General features: G+C 39.2%; 1 protein-coding gene across 13 annotated transcripts in view; it reads right to left on the reverse strand.

The window, feature by feature from the left end:
• Positions 1–2291: 2291 nt before the first annotated feature.
• The window catches only part of FOXN3 (forkhead box N3), a 213830-nt gene continuing 194249 nt past the window's right edge, over positions 2292–21872 (reverse strand). For 10 of the 13 annotated variants that reach the window (XM_068148747.1, XM_068148745.1, XM_068148744.1 and 7 more), the window contains 3 exons: positions 18939–19047; positions 12154–12177; positions 2292–9602 (listed from right to left, as the gene is read on the reverse strand). In XM_068148747.1, coding sequence (XP_068004848.1) covers positions 9053–9602; positions 12154–12177; positions 18939–19047 — 683 coding nt within the window. In that variant the 3' untranslated portion in view covers positions 2292–9052. The remainder of the gene's footprint in view (positions 9603–12153; positions 12178–18938; positions 19048–21872) is intronic. The other 3 variants (XM_068148757.1, XM_068148755.1, XM_068148750.1) reach the window with 1 other exon arrangement.

Genomic DNA, 21872 nt, shown 5'->3' on the forward strand with positions numbered 1-21872 from the left:
GGGGGTGATGAGCTGCAGAGGCTAGGAGATTGCAGCATGGGAGCAGCAGCACCAACCTGATGGGAGCCCAGGGTGTGACCCTGAGATGGTCACAGCTGGCTCCAGCCAGCTGAAGGCTGAGGTTAACAACAGGGAGGAACTGACTGGGCACCACCACTGTGGACAGTCAGAGGACAGGGTTCTCCTTCTCAGCTGTCTTTAATAAAGGAATTAGTAAATGGTAGGCTGCTGGAGACCCATTTTATATGAAAAGGGATCTGTGTGCCCCTGAGGAACTGCAGCTCATGGTCCACCCAGGCCAGGGCAGGAAGGCACTCAAGTATCTGCAGCCTGTGGGCCACCTGTGCCAGAGCAGGAAGATGCCTAAAGAAAAAGTAACAAGGGAATCAAATATGCTTAAAGCAGTAGGACAACCAGGGTGAGCCAAAGAGCAGCAGAAGGGGCTGGTACATACAACTACACATGCTGCCCAACAGCTTGCCAGAGGCATTTGGCAGATTAAGTGTAACCTGTGGTGGAAATATGGGTGCTGAGACTAGAGAGGAGGTAGGACAGGTGTTTCTCTAAGTGGTTGGCTTTTTTGGTCCATTCTAAATACCCAAATGAGTGATCGAAAGTCTGTATTAATTGGCAATGAAGTAAATCTTGCCACTTCGGGTTGCTTTGCCCATGGCAGGCCCATTGCAAGGCTGTACAAAAATGCCTTTAGCAGAACTGGGATTGAAATAGCACACCTGGTCTAACAGGTTTAAGGCCCTCATGTCAAGCCCAAGCCTGGTCTCTTGGCAAGCTTGCTGGCTTACATGTAAAGGCTCAACCATTTTCTGTGGAGTCTGCAGGTTTCGCCCTCTTTGACATGTCTCTATGGATCCATCCACAAACAGTGCTTCATGGTACATGCTTAACTGGTAGTGGATGGGAGGGGGGAATCCGTTAGAGGAAGATGATGGTCCAGAGCACAGTTGTTTTTAATCCTTTTTACCAGTCTCCTCTCATCTACAGGGCTGAGGTGTTTTGTTGTTGTTTCTGGTTGGTTTTTAATTTTTTTGTTGTATTGCAGTGGCAGATGCTAAGGATAGGCTATAAGCAAAGTATGAATTGCCTGGTCAGATACTGGCATTTTTACCCTCCTTTCTGTGTATCTTGGACATTTACTGCTTCTACCCCACTTGCCCTAGAACCTGTTGACACCCACCTTGTTCCTCAGATGTCTACTGTAGTGGTCTCCAATACAAACCACTCAGGAGGTGTCAAAACAAGTGAGGGGGACGCTTGGATAGCTCTGGGTCAGCTGGAGTTCCAGCTTCAGCAACTGCACATTGTCATTACACAAGTGAGAAAAGACTGCCCTGCTTCAGCATCATCTCAAAGCGGGTGGGGGCAGGCTGTGGGGTGATGAAGGAGGGGCTTTTTCATTCTCAGCCCTTTAAAAAGTTTAACCTATAGATATGTAGGGCAGTTCACAGAACACTTTCAAACCAGTATTTTTAAGATTTTACTATTTAGTATAACTGGAGAAAGCTATGAGGCAAGCACAATTTTTTCTTATCCACTGTCTGAAGAGATGACTTTTGCCCTCTTTTCTTTAACTCCAGACAGACTGGATTGCTGGATCTATTGAAAGAGGTGCTGAACAGGCTGAGTTTAGCACTGGTGAACAAAGACCATTACTGATTTCTGCAACAGCCCAAGGTAACCATGGAAGGTATGAAGTATCTGAAGAGGAGGCTACTTCTAGCTGGATACAGACTGAGTAAGTTGAGGCAACTAGCTTTGCAGCTCTTAGCTCCACAGGATTTTCTCCTGCAAAATGTCCCTTCATCCTGCAAGGTAAAACGGTAAAGTAATTTTGAGTTCTGGTGCTACAGAAACCAGAAAAAAACCTAGGGAGATTAGAAAGTGGTGCTTTTCAGGATTATATATATATATATATATATATATATATATAGTTATATATGTCTTGTTACTGAACCTGACTGTTGCTAATTAAAATAAAAGAAGATACACCTCCCAGTGAAACCAGCTGTTTCCAGGCTGCCAAACTGATGAGAAAGGAAGATGAGGCCCTAACTTAACAGCAGTTTACTGTGTCTGGCCATTTGCACAACAGCAAATTAACAGGTGCTGATACCTGCTGCTGTGCAGGTACAGGTAACATCCCACAAGGACCAGAACTGTTTAATAATGAAAGAAGTAATTCATAATGAAAAAAAAAACCACCCACAAAAAAATCACTGTTGTTCCTCCTTGTATTGGGGCATATTTTGAAGCCAATACTCACACAACTACAGTTGTTCAATTGATGCAACTCAGTAATTTTTATTGCAACTGGAAGACAATACATCACAGAAACTTTATGGTAGGTTTTGGGAAAGTGTTATTTACAATAATAATTGATGAAATAGTTTGTCTTTGGCAATATGATTACACATCAAGAAAATGTAAAATGCAAGTATGCCTCTAAATCAACATTTCATATTTCCTAAAGATCAGTTGATTGCACTTGCCTTCGGACTGCTCGTTTAGGTAAACACAAATACAACTTAACATCACTGTTCATTCCCCGTCACAGTTTGTATTTTAATATTGATGAGACTGGCAGTTTCTGGTGCCAAGTACAGCAAAAAAAACTGGCTTATCACTGTACTAAATTAACTTATTGGCCAGTTAAGGTCCTGTGACCCTTAAGCATTAATACTACATCTCTTGGTCTTTTGATTGCTTTATCACTTTTTTTTTTTTTTCTGTAAAACAAAATATTTCAGAAATTACAGATCAGAGTATAAAAAAAATGTACAAGTCCATAATGCTTTTCTTACACACACAAATCATTCCCCCCGACATTTTACATCATGGCAGTTTTAAGTAGTGAGTGTGAATGATGCAGGCATGGAACTGGTTATCAAATACAAGTACGACTTTAAATTGTTGTCCCACACACATACTCAGGAAATGCACAGTGCTCTAGCAACTTAAAAATGTACTTGAGTTCAATGTTATTTGAACAAAAAAGGAAGTCTTGGGATTTCAGGCCAGAGTAAACAAATGAAAAAAGATTCCTGTTTCTGGATTATTTGCCACCCCAGAATCTAGCATGTAATTTTAGCATCTAAAAATCTCCTCCAGCACTGAGGACCAGCACAAGTTGTCATTTATCCCTTAAACCCTCAGATGATGAGCTCTTGTAACTTCTGGCCTGATCCAAAGCCCAATGAAATCAACTGAAAAAAAAACCCACAAGTGAAACAACCACCCCCCTGCCCCGCCTTCCACTGATTGTGAAAGGATGTTATATTGGGTTGATTTCCTCCTCTTTGCAAAGGAAATGTGATACAGTAGAAAAAACATTATATAGCTTCAGATAAATATACCTTGTTTCAGTACTAAAACAAAACCCAAACTTCCCAAACCAGGAAAGGCTACTTATTAGTACAACTCAAAAGTGACCTTTAAATCATTTCTGGTTTTAAATGTACACCAGCAAAATACAGCACCATAGACACATTAGGTTGAGACTTTTTTTTCTTTTGGTCAGTGAAGCTAGTACTTGCTTGCTGAACTGTGGAAGAATTATAAGGTCATGTACATGATCAAAGATAAAGCAACCCAGCTGACAAGTCTCTGCTTAATTCAAGAATAACCAGTACTAAAATTAAAAAAGCAAAAATAAAACCCCCTAATAAACCACCATGAATTAATACTTCCTAAATAAAAGGGGATCAACAGATGAATTCACAAATGTATGCAGAATTTATACAGAACACCAAATGTTGTGTGTAAATCTTATAAACTCCAGCTCAAAACAGAAACACACAAAATGTATAGTTTGACTTACACATCCCATTTCAAAGGAAAAGAGACATCATTACAACTTGGTAACTGTGCTAACTGCAATATAAACCAAACAGAAATTCAGAGTTTGGCAGATAACTAAGAAGAGGGTTATCACTTAGGTTATATAGCAAAGTGTTGATGTATATTACATAGAGTAGTATAAATAATAAAAAAGTATTATTTAAATTAGATCACAGTGCTGCATTATGTGCATAACAGTGTTTGTTATATTACTGGAGGGCTGTGAAGAACACTACTAAAACTTAACTGGTCAGACAGTCAACACTGATACTCTGTTACAACCAGGAGGATGTGTGGTGTAAATGCTCTTTTGGTGGCAAAGTCAAGAAAATGTTTAAAAATATTTCTGTAAAATATGCCAATGAGCTTCTCAGGTGGTAGTGACATACCTGAAGGACCTGGGTTTGCATTCTCCATGATGTGAAGTAAACTGCATCTGAAATTGGAAATTCATTCTCTAAACAGTTTTAATCTGATCCTGGAACATGGGAGAATAATGTCTTCAAAAATGCCTATGGTCAAATCCGAGGAAAATTGGTAATAGTGAAATGGTAAAGATGTCCAGGAGCACTTGGGTGTCTATAGCTCTACTGACTGCAGAGGAGTTTAAACACCCTCAGGTTTTAGATAAGCTCAGATCGTGTCTGCCTGCATCTTTAGATCTAGATGTCAGAGGCAAAATCTCAGTCAAAATCAATCACAGCTAGAGAGAAGCTAGGACAAAATGTTCTGATCATTTTATCCATGGTGCCATTTGTTGTACAATTCCAGACTACATTCTCTGCTTATCTGTGTTGATGAAACTCTACCTCACTCCAGTGAAGAATGCAGCCCCCAGAATGTCTCTGTATCTTTTCTGAAGGTACAAAGTAATTCAGTCAAATAGTGGTATCTGATGCACCTCTTTTGGGATTCCCTTCTCCCAGTATGATAAGAGAGGAACCAGAATAAGGACCTCAACTGAATTTCCAGAGAGAAGAGAACACAGCCACATGACAGTTTTCTAGTCCTGCATCAGCCTTTTCAGCTGTAAACCTCTGTGATCTTGGTAGAACTACTGTTGGTTTTGCCAGGAGAAGACCAGAAATAGACTGCTTTCAGAAACATTTATAGGGTGATACATTAAAGCTGCCCGAGATCTGTGCTTGGACTTTTAAATGCAGGCAAAATCTGCATCAGAATGCAGCAGGACATTCAAGTGCTTGAAGAATGCAAGCAGGACTGGCAGGTTTCACCTTCCCTGCAGACAATGGTGAAAACTGCTTGTGACATTAGCTCTGGCCTGTAAGAGCTCTTTGCAGCAGAAGGCATATTCTAATGGAACCCAGCAGTCCTTACAATTCATGCCTATGTGAAACTCAACACTAAGTGCTTGCTGACTTGCTGGGATTCCGCTAGCCTCCACTGAAGAAATGCTAATTTGGCAATACTGATAAAGTGAGGAAAATAGAAAGTTACGAGATCTGACAACTTCTCACCCCAAAATGGCTTAGTAAGGAAAGCAAACAAGCAAAACCATGCTACCTTATGTCTGGCAAGTGAGAGAGTTCATAATACAGTGCAATTTCCACTCTGGTTTGGCATGATTCAGTCAAAGTGGAGACAACTGGATTCAAATGCTGACATGTTTTCTGGAAAACAAATCAGTCTCAATTCTTATAAAAAAGAGTAGTTCCCTGATGGAACAACCAGTTTTGACAAAGCCACCATTGTCAGCCAGGCACAAAAACTTTTCTAAACCTGACTCCTAAATGTTTTATTCCAATACAAATTATGTAATTCTCAACAATAGTTACGAGTAAGGGTCAGGAAGAACAAGTTGTTTTTAAACTCCGGAAATAATCTGTCAATGGCATTAGCCCTCAACTGAACTGCTTGGTTCCTCTATGTAACTTTGTAAACTCCTACTGAACACTTCCTTAGCAGACCAGACTAGGAGCAACAAATTTTACATGAAAATAGATGCTTGCCAACATTTTAGGTTTACCAGCAATTTTATAAAGGAGTTGTTGAAGTCTTAGATAGATTATTATTTATATATAGAGAGATAGATAACTTGCCTAATTAGATCTTTATGCAAAATGACTGTTTTCTAAGGTGAGTAGTACTAGTGGTAAATATGTATTTAGCCACCAAGAGTCCACATTACTGAATGGTAGTGTTCAGCAAACATTGATCTCATTGCACTGGGACGCTGCAATTGTTCCAGGGAAGTTGCTCCAGAATAAGCATCCTGACTGTGGACAGAATCTGGCAACTGGCACACAACCACATCACTTTCTCTAGATGACAGAGATGGATGAGCCACAGTTTGATTGTATTTCCTGTCACTAAATTTGACTTTTCAATGTTGCTTTTTTAGTAAATACTACACCACTCTCAAGCTGGTACAACCATGCATTAATGATCAAAGGTGGTGGCAAGCTAATACTATAGTACTTTATATTTCAAATGATTCTTCCCAAAGTCCATAAAAAGATGAAGGACCAAGTGTTTTTGTGCAGGGGTTGTGTGGTCCATTGCCTGTAGACTCTGGCTGCAGGGAGCATGGGTCTGGGAAGAAACTGATTATCCCAGTCCAATCACACAAGGGAAAAGCTATGGCTCGCTCATCCCTGTGCTACCTAACCAAAGGACTATTTTTTCCTGCTTTTGCCACCTGTACTCCCTCTAAACTAATGTTGGAAATCAACCTTGCATGCATCAGTCCCAGCAAATGAAGGGAAGTGCAGAGCTGTTCCTTGCACCGTCCTTGGCTCTCTCCTTCCTTATCTGCATAGCTGGCAGTTGTGCTGGGCTATGGCACTTGTCAGGCAGCTCCTGGATCACACTGGGCGAGACGGGAGAGCTGCTGCGCTGTCCCTAGCGTGGACCTGTTCTCTACTTGGTGAAGTGCTTGCGGAGCGTGTGAACAGGTCCACACAAACCCACTCTCCAGTCCTGCTGTTTCCTAACCAAAGGCACACCACGGGCATCTCCAAATGAAATTTTTAGTTCACTTCACTGACTGGGAAGTTGAAACCTTCTCTAACTCACTCTTTATAAACTAGATCTGTCTTGGTGAAACTGCTGCCTGAAACAGTTGTTAGCGACAAATACAAGTTTGTAGTTTATTTAAGAAACAGACTGTTTTGTTCTGTTAAATGCTTGGTTCCTGGGATTTTCCTTTTGCTTCTAGGATATTCTAAGTGTAGAATTTTTCATGCCAAATTCACATATCAAGGTGAGAGAGACTGTCTTATTTATGTCACAGCTTCCCTCTGCTGCCAGGATCTCCTGTCTAAGAGTGGTCACTACCAGGAGAGTAGCACTGTACCTGAATCGCTCTCTCTGTAACACTGTTTTGTTCCTCTGGACACCTCAGTAAGGCTCTTTACTAACTTCATTTTCTCATGGCAAATTAGCAAAGCTATTTTCTTGTCTACTTATTCCTGAATCAAATCAGATAATTTACCTCAATTACCTCCCATTTATTCTCTTGATTCTGTCATACACACTCACTACTAAATTTGCCCTCAGATTATTGCGTCATGTTACACATGTACAGACGAAGAAAGGACACACTTTTACTTTTTTTTTTTTTTCTACTTTTTTAAAACAGAAGTAGGGAGAGGGGGGCTGAATGTGCAGACAAGGCAGTATAATTCAACCATCCAAGCCCTACCAGAGCATGAAGATTTTATTTTTTTAATATTGCAGAGTAAGTTCCCCAACAGTCAGTGTTTGTCCCTGAAGAAGGTTAAACCTTAAACACCTGCTTCAAAAAAAACCTCAACAACAACAAAAAAGAACCAAAACAAAACCAAAAACCCAAAACAAACAAAAATAACCCCCCCCAAATGCTAAGCCTAAGGGCTTAAAAATTAGAGGCATAGCCTTTTTCTCTGTTTTCTATATTTATATGAAAATAATTCATGCTTCATGCTAAATACATTATTTACCTTACAAGAACTTTGTAATCTTTGAATTAAAAAAATGGTTTGCTTTTTGTATTCACCCCCTCCCAAAAGGAATCCATGTAATGCAGATCAAATTTCTTCTGCTGGCTACGCTGGTTGAATCTGAAAATCTGTTGTCATTTTTGCACAGACGAATCCTGACTGATGGCAACTGCACTCTCATTTCTGAGGGCAGCGCAGGAGCTCTTTTGCTGAACTTCTGAATTTTGCTGTTCACCAATACTCTTTCCTTTTATTTTTATATTTATTACTAATGGCAGGTTTTGTAGCTTTGTTTTCCCAATCAGATCAAGAATTTGATCCACAGAAAAAGATTCTGATGAATTTCCTTCTTTAACATCTACTGTAATTTCTTACACTTGATTGCTTTTCACTCAGGCAGTTTAGAAGACATAGCTTGTTTTTCCCTATTACTATTTTTTGCACGCAGTGCCAATCTTTGGGCTTATGGCTTTTTGAACATTGTTTTAATTTAATGTAGAAGACAGAATTCAATGATTAATGATGCTACTAACAGTGACTCCCCTCCCATTTCTTGTTATTTCACTGAAACCCATTGCATACATAGTTCAAACTTCCTCAAACTTTAAGTTGTCAGTCTTCACATTATGAGCCACATACAATATGTGAAGCACTGAAAGTGCATTACGGTTTGCACAGTTGCCACCAGTGGCTGTCCAAAGACTTTTATGGCACAAAGTATGCAAGTGCCACTAGATCTTGGTTTGGTGCTGAGAAGTACAATGCTCCTCTTTCCCCCAAACCTCTTTTATTCACATTCACTTCTAACCCAATCATAAAAACAATTTCTTAAGGGCCAGGCCTGAATGATTACCAAATTCTGCACCGCTCTTCTAGTGTAAGAGAGGTTTCAAAGTGCCGAATTTTACTCCCATCACATCAATGTTGATGTCACTGTGTATTCAACCATGCATTTTTGACAAGCTGGAGAAAGCAATGGCGATTTTTTGTTTTCCCTGTTAGCTTTTTGTCTTCAGGTAATGAAAAGCTTTTGTAAATTAGCTGAATGTCAGTATGAGTTCTATGGCTTCAATCTCCTTTAAAAATAAAAATCTTAAGGGTCCAAAAAAAAAAAAAAAGGAAAAAGAAACAAAAGAAAAATCAAACAGAAAGAAAAACAAAAAAGGAATAAATTGCTGATATTGCCACAAATCATTAGAATTCACCTGACGTGCTGAAACAAAACTTTTAAAGTTCAAACAAATCATTGATTTGTTCTAATTTTTTGTGGTTTCCTTTTGCTCTTTTTGCCCCTTTGCCGTCCGATTGGTGATGTTATTCAAACAGGATCGAATTCCTGCTAAATGCAGGAGAGATCCTGCTGCTTCTTTCATCTCCTCATCATCACTCTCAGGGGGCTTTTCTGTACGTCTCTTTTTAAGAGGCAGTGTGTCACTTGGTACTTTTTTCGCCTTCATTAAATGTTGCCTTTTCTTATGCTGGGATGCGTACCCACTGTCAGCTAAGGAATCCTTGGTCTCCTTCCGATTTTGCCTTTTGTCCTCCTCCTCTGTTTCACTATGGCTCTCGTGGCTCTGGAAGCTAACTTCACTTCCTTCACTGCTGTCTTGGCTACCTTTAGTTGCAAATTCATACTGGTCGTCAGCAGATGAAGAGGAAATGGAGTCACTAGCAGGTGATGTGCTCCTGTGGTTGGAAGATTTGGCACTGCTGTAGTTGTGATCCTCCTTTGGGTCACCACTAACAACTGGAGAGCCACAGCACTGCTCACTTTCTGTCCGCATCCGGTAGTTTGTTACTCCATTCCTGTAAAAACAAACCAAATCAATCTTAGAGGCCATAGAGATGTGATCCTGCTTTGCTGCAAAAGCCAACTGACAGACAATGTAAAATTATGACTATAAAAGTAATGTCCATGCAAGCTGTTCTCAAAGTTTGACTCAAAATGTTTGTGGATTGGACCCCATGTGTAAAACAAGCTGGAAGACATGTAACGGCACAAGAGGCAAGAGCAAGTAGGGGATGGTTATGAATAAATGATGTCTGAACAGTCTTGATTTACATTTGAAATAATAGTTTACACTTGCAGAAAAAGTTAGAAAGAAAAAACCTCACATAGTAAATTAACTCTGATAGTAAATGGATAGTAAATTAACTCTGATAAACTTGCCTAAATATCCTCTCCCCATTTCCATATGAAATGATACTCCCAAAAACGTGGGTAAGAGACACTAGCTTTCTGGAGTAGTTCTTTGCCTCCTTTCAATGACTCTTCTCCAACCCTAGTCTTCTAAGGTAGGGGACATTTTACCTCAAAGTAGCACAACTTCCATTTAAGGACTCCTTCCAATAGAAGCAGCAACTCAGTATAAACCCCCATGTCAAGTTTGATTATGTTCAGGTTCTGAATAACCTTAAAAGCACTACAATCTAAAGCTGCTAGCTGCCAACAAAATAATACAAGAGGTTTGAAAACAAAGTGATATCTGCTTTTGCTCTAGAAGGTGTCATTTTCCCCTTCAGTTGTACTGCACTTGGTGCTGTGGGAACTACTGCAGCACGATGTATTTACAAACCAGCAGTCTTCCTTCCTGCACTGTAAAGTATAAGAGCATTGCCACTGACTTTACAACACAGAATACAAAGCTTGCAAATCTGTAAAAGAAGGGACTGACTCTGTGGAGTGCTTAACTCCTGCTGAAAAAAAGGGAAACTATACTTATCACTGAGTAAAGACATCATAGCGACCTGCCAGTCCACCAGCCTTGAACCCCTATATCAGTTAAAAAAACCTTCCAAGCAAGACTGTTTTAGCTACCATATGATAAACTACTTTAAAATCTAGCTTTGCCATCTTCAGGCTACCACTAGGGTGCTTTTGCACATGCACAGCAGTATTAAAGGCTTTTCTTAAATGTATGCACTGTACACAGGTATTTCTTAAGAGGAATGACACTTGCAAGTCCAGAGTATTACTGCTCTTCTACTCAAAAAAGGGAAAAGTGCTTTAGGTTCCAGGGAGTGGCCCTCATGCCTGGTTTCTTTATAGAAACAGCAGAGCATTATCCATTTCTGAAAGGGAAACCTGAAAGATGGAAAATATAAGGATGGTATACAATTCCACAGTTCCTATTCATCTAAATGCACAAGAAACAGGCTTTTGTGAGCCAGTGACAAGACAATGCTTAGAAGGTAGCAAATTAATCAGTCATTCCAAATATTTTCATTTACAGTATTTTCAAAGATATGCATGTAATAGAAGGCCCAGCTATTAGCAAACAAAGTCTCTTGCTCCACAAAATTATTTTCCCCTAGATTTTTGAGTAGCTTTATGATCCATAAATTATACACAGAACCCAGAAGGAATACACAAAGCTTCTTCAATTATTAATAACTAAATGCAATGTCATTCATGATTGTGCAGCAAGCCAGCTGCATTTACTCTTGTGATGGTTTGACACTGCAGGGGTTGCCATTACAGGATGCCTAATGCTTAAAAGAAATCATCCATACTAAACTAGTTGTAAGGTGAATTTATAACCAACTTCTTAAGATCAGTCATTACAGGGAGGCATGTGATGCATTTTAAGTGACAGATTCTTCATTTTTAGGGTAAATTTACATTTAAATATGTTAAAAATTATCATAAATTAGCATAAAATTAAAGTTATTTGATTTTACTAGACAGCTAATAGTCATAGCACTGTGGCTCAAGAAAAATCATGTGCTACTAATTTTCCATTAAGAAATAGGAATAAATTAATGCTCCAAGGAAATAAATGCAGGACAGAATTGGTGGGAACTCAAATGAGATTCCTATTGACTAGGTTATTAGTGAACAAAACTTCTAATGCACAGGGTATCAAGATGCCCATTTTCATGTTTATTAGAGAGACTCCTATTTTTTAGTTTGTACTGAGACTGTTAATAAATATAAAGCTACAGTTCCACAGAGCAGAGCAACCATATGCCAAGAAGATATCCCTGATTTGCCCCACTCTTGAGTCTCTTGTGTTTGCTTTTACATAAAAGGGCTATAATTTGGATTCAAAAGCTCTGCCCATGGGACTTACTCTAGATCACAATCCTTTCAAAGTAGTAATGAACAAAGAATGAAAGGCAATGCCCAGGGACAAGGTGTACTGCTATAGGGTAAGCATCCCATAGGGAGAAACTGCAAATCGGGATAATGATAAAGAAAAATAGAAATCCACAGAAAGGTGCAAAAAAGAAACCACTTAAAAAAAAATGAGGTAAGGAAATACCAATACACTTTGGAAGAAAGGTATCTATGGTGGAACTGGTCAGGAAATGGGATAGTATTTGCATCTCAGAAAAATACTTGGTTTTCACTTACATTTTGAAAGATTTCCAACCAGTTCTGCTTGGGGACATAAAAAAGGGAAGAGAAAGCATGTCAAATAGAGAATTATCAAAGGACATCCACAGAAATGAAAATGAGTTATACAGGCAGAGTGTTTTAGGATATTCTCAAGACCAAAAGTCATGAACCCTGAAAGTAAATTAATCTGATTTTTATTTTGATACCCAATAGCTTAAACATAAGATATAACAAATTACATGATGCAAGGAGAGAAATAAAGAGCTGAATAAATTAATACTGAAGGAATTTGCATTCTGCATGCACTTTTGGGATATCCTAAAGCTTTATATTGTACTTATACACTCACATACATAACTGCTCACAAATTAATCTATGATCCACTTAATTCAATCTAGATCATCAGTGGACAGAACACCCCTAGCTTTCAGGGGATAGCTGAATCTATTTTTGCTCATGGTTCTGATTTGTTACTTAAGCTATAGCAGATTTTTAAAACAAGTGCTTGCTCTGGTGTGTGGAGAGGGGAAGAAAAGTTATTTAAGGACTCTGTGCTTATTTAACAGCGAGGGGAAATTTGTATCAGGTCATACCTTAGTTTTTCCCTGTTTGTTTTGTTTGTTTTGTTCAGAACTTTATTTCAGAATTTCTAGAAACATATTCTCAGATGCTTTAAAGCAGTGGCTTGCCCTTTCAGGAAAGTCCATGTGACAGTCTTCTAGAGAGGATTTGTTTGACAGATCTTATCTGCAGTTACACAGAGGTAGAATGCACAGATTCTTCTTGAAATATTTCAATTTGTCTGTAGCACAATGTCACAACCTTCAAGCACTGCAGAGTTAACTAAGCCTGACTCCATTCCCATTGTTAATGAATGGGAGTTCTGCTACTAACATTGTCTGGAGCCAGACGGGACTCACAGAAGCTAGGGAAGTCAGTAAGGAAATAATGTCCTTTCCACACTGTTAGTGCCTCTGCCTTTCAAAGGAGTCTTCCTCAGGATGTGACAAAAGTAAGTCTGTCATTTCACCAGACACAGATGTATCTTCCTTAAATTTCTCTACTAGCTTAAAAAAAAAAGATACATAATCACACTCTGCAAAATAGCAGTAAGTTTTGCTGAAAAATACTGTATTCCACACCAGAGACAGGCATATTCCTTTGATCGAAAAAAGCAAGCCTATGTGGACTTTAAATATCACCTTATCTATCACCCAATCCTTCTGGATGACAGCTATTGTGTATCTATAGGTGACAGCTTTGGTATATAATTGGAAACATCCAGTTAAAAGATACAAAGAAAGCAGTACAGGTAAGTTGGGTTTGTGGATTTTGACAGGTTTCAGGTTTGCTAAAAAAAACCCAAAACTAAACAAAAAAATAAACCCACAACACTTTTTTACTGTACAGGTAACACAGTTTCAAAGGGAAATTCAGGACACTCAGAACTTTTAGCTACAGGCAGTTGAACACAAAACCACTTAGTTAGTTACCACTATGCACCAGCAGACATGAGGACGAGCAAGCATATGAAAAGGAAGTGGTGCTCACTTGCTTTATGGTAAGAGTCTGTCAGGTGTTACTGAGTTAAAAGTCAACAAGTTGGTTACATTATTGATAGAAGCTCTTAAAAGGTACTTCACAGTATAACTGTATGCAAAGGACCACAATAAATGTGGGTCATAAACTGCCAGTAGCAAGAGCACTGTCAGTAACAACAGCAGATCTGAAGTTAAGACAAATGCAGCCCTCTGCATTTTACTAAAAATATAATAATCAAACCAGCCAGTTATTTTTTCATTTAGTTAAAGCTCCCTTCAGGTCGCAATGATATCTCATCCTGCTTGTTACAGGTGGAAAGGGGGATGTAATACAACCAGGATGACTGGAGCTTTGTTAAACCAATTGTGCCAGTGCTAAGCAAGAACGTTAATAATATACAGTTAAGAATTTATTAAAGGAAGCACCTACCAGTTCCTTTACTTAAGCAAAAATTCTAATTCACTGATAATGTAAGCATAATTTTACTCATGCTTTGGAATCTATGCTGCACATGTTACTTATGATCGATTTAATCACTGCTTGAACAGCCACTTCAAGGCAGTAAGAAATACGGAAAAATAAAGCCAGCATGAGACATTAAGTCACCCTAATGAAAGCTGGGCCCGAGGAATAATCTAGTAATTATCCTATATAGTGAAAATAATAATAAATAACAACCTTGTATTTTTAGCAAATACTACCAAAAGTAATTTAAGTTACTACCTAGGCATAAGTGGCACAAAGAAGTTTTGCCAAGGTTTTCAACTAGCCTGAAATAATAGCTTAGATTCTTTCTGAGAAAATAGAAGCCAAATAGGCAGTTAAGCAAAAAAGTCTATGCTATCCTTCATCCTGAGATTTTTGATGCATTGATAAAAAAAAGGCACATCTGGCCAAAGCATCTTTACTAGGACTGGCTCTCATTATCTCTTCCCAGATCCTAAAGGTTTTACTCAGTTCTTAAGGCTTCTCATGAACTGCAAACTCTTCTTCCCTCTTTTTTACCTCCATCTCTCATGCATTTCCTGGCTTGTGTTATAAGATGGGGTTTTCACCTGGCCTTCTCATCAGAAAAGGTAACACAACAGACCATTAGGGCCTGCTGGCCAGGACTAACAGCACCTTAATCTGGCCATGGAAATGAGGAAGCCTAGCCTACATGGTAGAAAATGTACTCAAGACCTCATAATCCCTGGATTCCCTGTGAGCCCATATGAACCATGTTCACTGGCCTCTGCAGCAGTGAACATTTGGGGCAGAGAAAAAAGAAGGCCTATTACATAAAAATTACCAAGGATATTTTACAAAACATCTTTCACTGAACTGGACCAGCTTAAAAGGCTACACAGCTGGTGGACCCTCTGTGGACTGAAATTTCATCAATCTCGCCTCAGTGGATTTGCCCACTTCAGGGAGATGAGGCTTAAGCTCAGTAAGTCTGCTGCACTGCATCAGAATGTGGACACTAACACAAACCACTCATGCAATAGAGATAATCCGAAGTAACTACAAACATCCAGGTGGAAGATGTCTGCTGAATGTACTGAAATCATATCTCAAACAGCTCTAATATGTCAGCTTCCAAGACTATGCTCTTTCAAAAGGTTAGTGTAATTTGTGACACCATACTATGTGGAAGGTGATTATACATGATAAAGCTTCTTGAATGTTAACAGATGCATTGGCCACTTTGACAGAGACCATGCCTACTGATGTGGACTAAGTCCTCCTAAATAAACATTTAACAGGTGTTTTTCACCTTTAGATATACATAGTAAGAGCAAGGGCTCACCTTCAAAGCACAACTAACTCCTTGCTGTGTACGTAGGGCTCTACTGGCTTTGCTTTCTTCCATTTAATACCTTCGTTAAGTCAGTATTTTATATACATCCAGACCATCACTGCATTTGCTTTTAGATTCTCTCAGGGAACTATATGGGGATATGGTCTACCAAAAATGTATGCGATGGATCTCATGTTAGAGACACACTACACGCTGTGCAGCTTCGAAGCGTTATTTTCCCCTGCTGTCTTCGGGTGGGCCTTAAACGTGTCAGCCACAACAGGGAAAATATAGATAGTAAACAAGCTAAAAGTGGTATGAATAAAGTAAATAAAAAGCTACTGTCAAAACACATTCAATTATGCTCTGCTGTGGAGATTTAACACCAGAGGATGATTTTCAAAATAAAAATAGTGTGGGATGGCTTTGCCATTTGTAGATTAGCTTGGAACGAAAGGCCTGTTTGTGCAATTTAAGCCAAATGCGCTACAACATAATGATGCTCTCCTCAACTGCTTTTCTTTATTCATGGAAAGTGATGGATTTGTTGTGTTTGTTAAATGCTTCTCAGTAGGGTTTTATAAAATCCAAACTATTTAATTCAATTGCACTTTATATATAAAAATTGCATGTAAGTACATGGGAACAGCAACACAGCAATACATTGTACAGCAACAAAATGTGCCAATACATTCAGTCACACTCTTAAAGAACAATAGCACAATAAACTTTACAACTGATGGAGCTAACACATCAGAAATCACAGATTTCAGCATCTTACCCCAGTTTTATGGTTTTGGCCTCCTTTCTCAGTAACAGATTAGTCAAAACACTCCACCAAATTACAACTGCATATATAAACCCAGGCCAAGCTTTCTGTTACTCTGTTTTGACAATAATGGCACAACAGGACAACACACTGCAAGTTATTTGTGTGCAGTCTGGGGGGCAACAAAACCAAAGATCATTAAAATATTTAGAAAATTAACATAAAATGAAATAAACAGCTCAGATACCAAAGAAATGCCAAAAGAAGACCAGCACCTTATAGAAGAACCTGCAACTCCTTCCTCTATATAATAACTAAAGAAAGCCAGTTAAGAGTTTTTATTTATTATGCAAGCATCTACTGCAACAAAACCACTACATCTTATGTGAATGATGAACCCACATTTTAAAAGTAGGTTTAGGCCTTTCATTTTGAGCACTGAAGGAACTCTTCCCAAGAAAATACACATTTGAGTAAAAACCTCTTGTAAAGAAGCTGCCTGCCTTCTCAATATATAGGCAGAGGCACATAATTTCTGCAAATAACTTTTAATAGGAGACTGCACCATCTCAAGTAGCTGCCCAGCAGACCTCTCTCCTGGTAAAAGCTGGAAGGGGAAAGCAAACTTCCTGCTCCTGAACAGCCCTGCCAGCCTGACTGGAATATCTCCCTCTATGTAGGAATGATAGCTCTGTGAGCAGTACTCCTAATCTTAACAGCAACAGAAGGTGGCTGCATTGGAAGTTCAACATGACAGGCCCTACTTAGCCCTGTGTATCTGAGAAAGGAGTAAGCACCAAGAGACAGGGTGTCATTTCTACACTAACTGGTAACAATATAGTTACTGTATTACAGTAATAATACAGTTTTGAGAGGACCAGATGATCCAAGAGGGATCATGCATCCAGACTGACCTTACTAATTAGAAATTCTGAACCTTATTCTCACTGAGAGAAACAAGACAAAACTGCCTGCTGAACTGGTTCTATTGCAGAGTCCCCTAACTTCTCAAAAGCTTTCAAAGCTCCTTCTGCCCCCCCTTGCTGCCCCCTTTTCAATAACTGTAAGGAGGAACTTTTAAATATGAGGAGACATCATGCAGACCAGGAATATATTCATAGCAAGCTATTTCCTTTCCTGCCTTAGGCAGTATTAGAGAACAAAAAGAATTAGAAATGTCTGCATTAGCTAATTATAAATACTTTTCTCTGAGACACAGCAAAAAGAATGCAAGCAAGGGAGGGCTAAAATCCCTTATTTCCCAGTTCTATAATAGCAGGTAGCTTGTAAAGACCCTATTTTTCCTGCTGGAAAAAATAATGAAAAGTAATCCTGAGAAAATATGTAAAATTTAACTATATACAGCCTTACAGCATAGCAATTTGAAGAAATTATGAAGAAACTTATGAAAAATGGTCTGAGCATTAAATGCAGATAAACTCAAGGAAGAACATTCAGACTACTATGTCCTTCCATGTAGCTTGGACACCTCATTAAAATTATGTATAATTAATGATCCAGTAGTCCCACAGCTCTGTAATTCCCACTGGAGCAGAATATAACTCCTGGCTAAAGCCAGTGGCAAAGCTACTGAAGACAGCTGACTTTCAGTGATAGCAAGACCAGATGTAGTAAAGAGATATGTGGAGGAACTCTGCAGACTTTCAGAGGATGATCCTCAGGGTTGCATCCCTTCAATGCAGCAAGTATGAAAACCAGCTGAAACAGCTGCCCCAAAATTACAGATTTTACTGCAATTAGTGTCTTTCCCCTCCATGCATTTTAAGCATCCAGAGTACACAAATGTCATAGGTTCTCACTTTCTCTTGAAATACTGTACTCAAAGGGTTAGACACTGGTTCTGAAAGGGACAAAAAATCAAGAGCAAATGGGGGAAAAAAATCCCAAGTAAACAATAACAGAGTAAGTAGCTGCCAAGATACTTTTATTTCACTACCTTGCAGCCATTTAGTGAGATACGAGGGTGCAATTGGAAGAGCCCAGTAAAGTCAGATCAGTGTCAAGTATGAAACCCCACCCAGAATACCCAACTGCCTGGGCTGAAATGACTTTTGCAGATACTGGAAGTTCAGAAAGATAAGAGCACTGGCAGAGCACTTAACTAAATTAAACTGCTGGACTGATGGAAAATTGAGCTACACCAGAGGCAAACTGTTCTTCCACTGAACCACAGTTCTTAGTGCCATCACTAGATGTCTCTTACTGCCCTGCTTTCTGAAAAAGCTGAGTATCTTCAAACAACATTTTACCCTTGAATATTTTTGTATAACCTTGAAATGGAACCTGTAGTGAAAGAAACTGCCTCAGAAAGACCTAAATTAATAACAAACTAACAGTTTTATGTTTAGATATCTTTCAGAATTTGTTTTAACATTATTGTCACTGCTGTTTAATACAGGAAATGGTTTTCTGGGAAAGTGAGGAGCATGAGAAAGCATTTGCACTTCGAAAAAAGGTCGCTGAAGTAGGTTCTCACTACAACCTGCTTTTTACACATCAGTGTGCAACAGACAGACATGCCACAACTATTCTGCAAATAACAACAACCCAAGAACTTTACCTGGCAGAATTTTACTTAATTTAGAACCGCAGAAGTATTAGCAAGCAGTAAGTATCTGCTGACCAGAGCTTACATACGCTTTTACTGATCTATTTCATAATGGTGCCACTATGAGCCACCCTTACCTTACGGCAACAGCCATGCTTCCTATAGGGTTGATTGGCAATGGCCTGGCTCCAGGAAGTATTCCTCTGCTCAGAACTCGAGCTCCATTTTGTATCACTCCCGCAGGAACTAGAAAAAATAAAAGGGGAAAAAAATAAAGAAACAAAGAGAACATTTTTCCCTTTCTGAAAAGTTAGAAAAATGAAGGAACAAAATGTGGGCCCGAAGCTGTTCAGTGAATTGAGAGAGGCTTTTGTAGTACACTGCTTACCGTGAACATTGCAGCCTCGCCTCTTGTGGATGCCATGCTATTTCCAATGCTATTTTCATGGCAAAAAGTTAACAGCAACCAATGATAACATGGCTTGTGGAAGCCACTGCCTGACCTAGGTTGCTACAGACCATTCTTTGTACAAGCAAATCACTTTTGTAATCACCATTCTGCTGGGAATGCATGTGCTTAAGAGTCAAAACCAGCTACAAGCATTAACATAAAAATGTCATCTACAGTAAGAAACGCTGAATCTTTACAGGTGAACAGAATACAAGCACTGCATAGTAAAAACATAGGTATAGCCTTTTATCATCCAGTGTACTTCTTGAGCAGCAATTTCTTGACCTCTGTCTCCAGCAAAATAAAACATTAACTACAAATATGGATTTAATAGTAAGGGAAGGAGGCTAAAAAGGCATTGGCTCCATACCACTAATTAGCCCAGCTCTTTTGCCAGTGATGACCTCTCTCACCCAGCCTGATAGCAGTTATGCTACTCACACAGCACACAGCTGAGTCACAACCAAGTCTCCCCTGCCCAATGCGGAGTGCTGATGCCACTGACACTGAACTACAGGTAGCGGCCACTAGAGATGAGAGATTTCACTGAGGCCTTTTAGCTGGGCTGTGTATCAAACCCTGCAGCTCTGGACAGCAAGATTTTAACCTACAACCAAATGCTTCTTTTCTGTCCAGGCATATTCCTGTGTGCTGCTCAGCTTAGGGCAACCAGCTGAAGGAGTAGCAGAGGAAGCACTATTAAGACACCACCAAAGGAAGAGTCTGTCCTTAGCAGATCTTAAGCATTTTCCTCCTCCACTGTGGGATGCAGGACTACTGAAGACATTTCTTATCCTAGGCACTTGCAACTTATGTGTCGTGCCACTTGTTTGCACAGTTATTCTGTCCCCTCAGTTTGGAACAGTAAGCTCCAATAGCCTGTCCACAGCTGGATAATTCACTGGCTTTTTCTTTATGTCATCATTCACACTGTAACTTCCCCTGATGAGTAATGTCCAAACCCGGAATGGTCATCATTACTCTGGATGTGTTAAACACAATAAATACCTCAGAGAACCATAAACCACATCGCTTTACATACGCCCATAGAGTTTTATGTTTAAACAAATAACAGGCAAACTAGAAAAAGCATTCAGTCTAAGAATCCACATACACTTTATATGCCCAGATGCTCACACACAGGAATGTTAGTGTATTCTGAGGCAGAGAAACAGAGGCTCAGAACTACATTATTTCTAAACTGCTGAAGGTACATTTCAACTTCCTATCAACACCAAGCCAGATTCACACATCCCTCCCTGCTATCCTGATGCACACCTTGCTTTACTCCAGACTACACAGGTTAGTTTTGAGAAAATAATCTTTTTCCTAGTGGTGATAGCACATCACCCCCTATAATCAAATCCTGTCACTGCATTATACCCACCTTTGCTTTCGGGACCCTCTAAAGAACAAGTCACTTATATTTAGGCATTTTAGTACAGGCTCAAATGGCTAAAATTACAGGACCCTCTTTATAATAACAAGAGATAGCTTTCAATGACCAAAATAATTAAAAAATCTTTTGCCTTCTATTTATACATCACTACACTGTGCACTTTTCCCTCCAGCACTAGATTATAAGAAATTGATCAAATCTGAATGTTGTCTTATATTTGTTTCAACAGCATGACCTTTAGTTGCCCAAATTCCAGTGTCATGAAAGAAAAGCCACCTGCTCAAAGATATGGCTAACCTAACATGAACAGATAAAAGGTGAATTCAAAGCAATAGATACACCTGCTAAGTGTCAAAAGACTGACAAAAAGACAATTTCCAGTGGGAATGGTTTTTCCAACAGGCTTTCAAGAGGGACAGATTTTGTACTGCAATACAAAGTACACTTTCTCCACATTAACAAAGTCCTGTTAAAAGAAATGAACTAGTTTTGACCAAGACAGATCTGGGGATTTTCTCTTACTCTGATAAAACCACAGAGTTTTATATTGAAATTAAACATGTATGCATACACAGAGAACTATGGCAGTTAGCTATGGATGTTGTGTACATATACACATATGTAAAACTACAAAGCAAGCACACTTAAAGTTCTGTTGCAGAAGGAGAGTGACAGGCTCCTTGATGCCCAGACTCTTCCTACTATGGTTACCCCATTATCCTAGTTTGTTGGCATTTAGCTGATGCTTACCTTATGCCTTCTTCTGTCCTATTCTCTCTTTCTACCTCCTGACAACTCTTATTGTTTAAAATATATCCTGTTCACTTCTTCATTAACTTCTCTAAAAAGAATGTCTCATGTCTTTCCTTCTTTACGTTCTCCAAGTTTCCTATACATATGTAAAATATGCTGCCAAGTGTCATTGCTTAGACTTCTATACCCTGGCATCCTCCCTGGAACACACCCTTGACCCTTGCAGTTTTGCAAGCCATGGCATGCTATCCAGGAACATGCTGTTGTCCTTCCCACCCCACCATTAAAAAATACAAAACAAAAAAAGAGAAGAAGAAAAGTTAGCTGTCCTCTTAAAATGTCCCCAAGGATACAACTTGGTATCTACTGCCTATGAAATTCACTTCATTTACGTCTGGACTCTTCATGCCAGAGGAGGCTTTAACTATGATTCTAACTTTTCTGTGAAGTACACCGCAGCTCTGTACA

This window comes from Melanerpes formicivorus, unplaced genomic scaffold, assembly GCF_026170545.1.
Source record: "Melanerpes formicivorus ecotype bairdi unplaced genomic scaffold, bMelFor1.0.p_v2 SCAF_17, whole genome shotgun sequence".
Classification (NCBI taxonomy): Eukaryota; Metazoa; Chordata; class Aves; order Piciformes; family Picidae; genus Melanerpes; species Melanerpes formicivorus.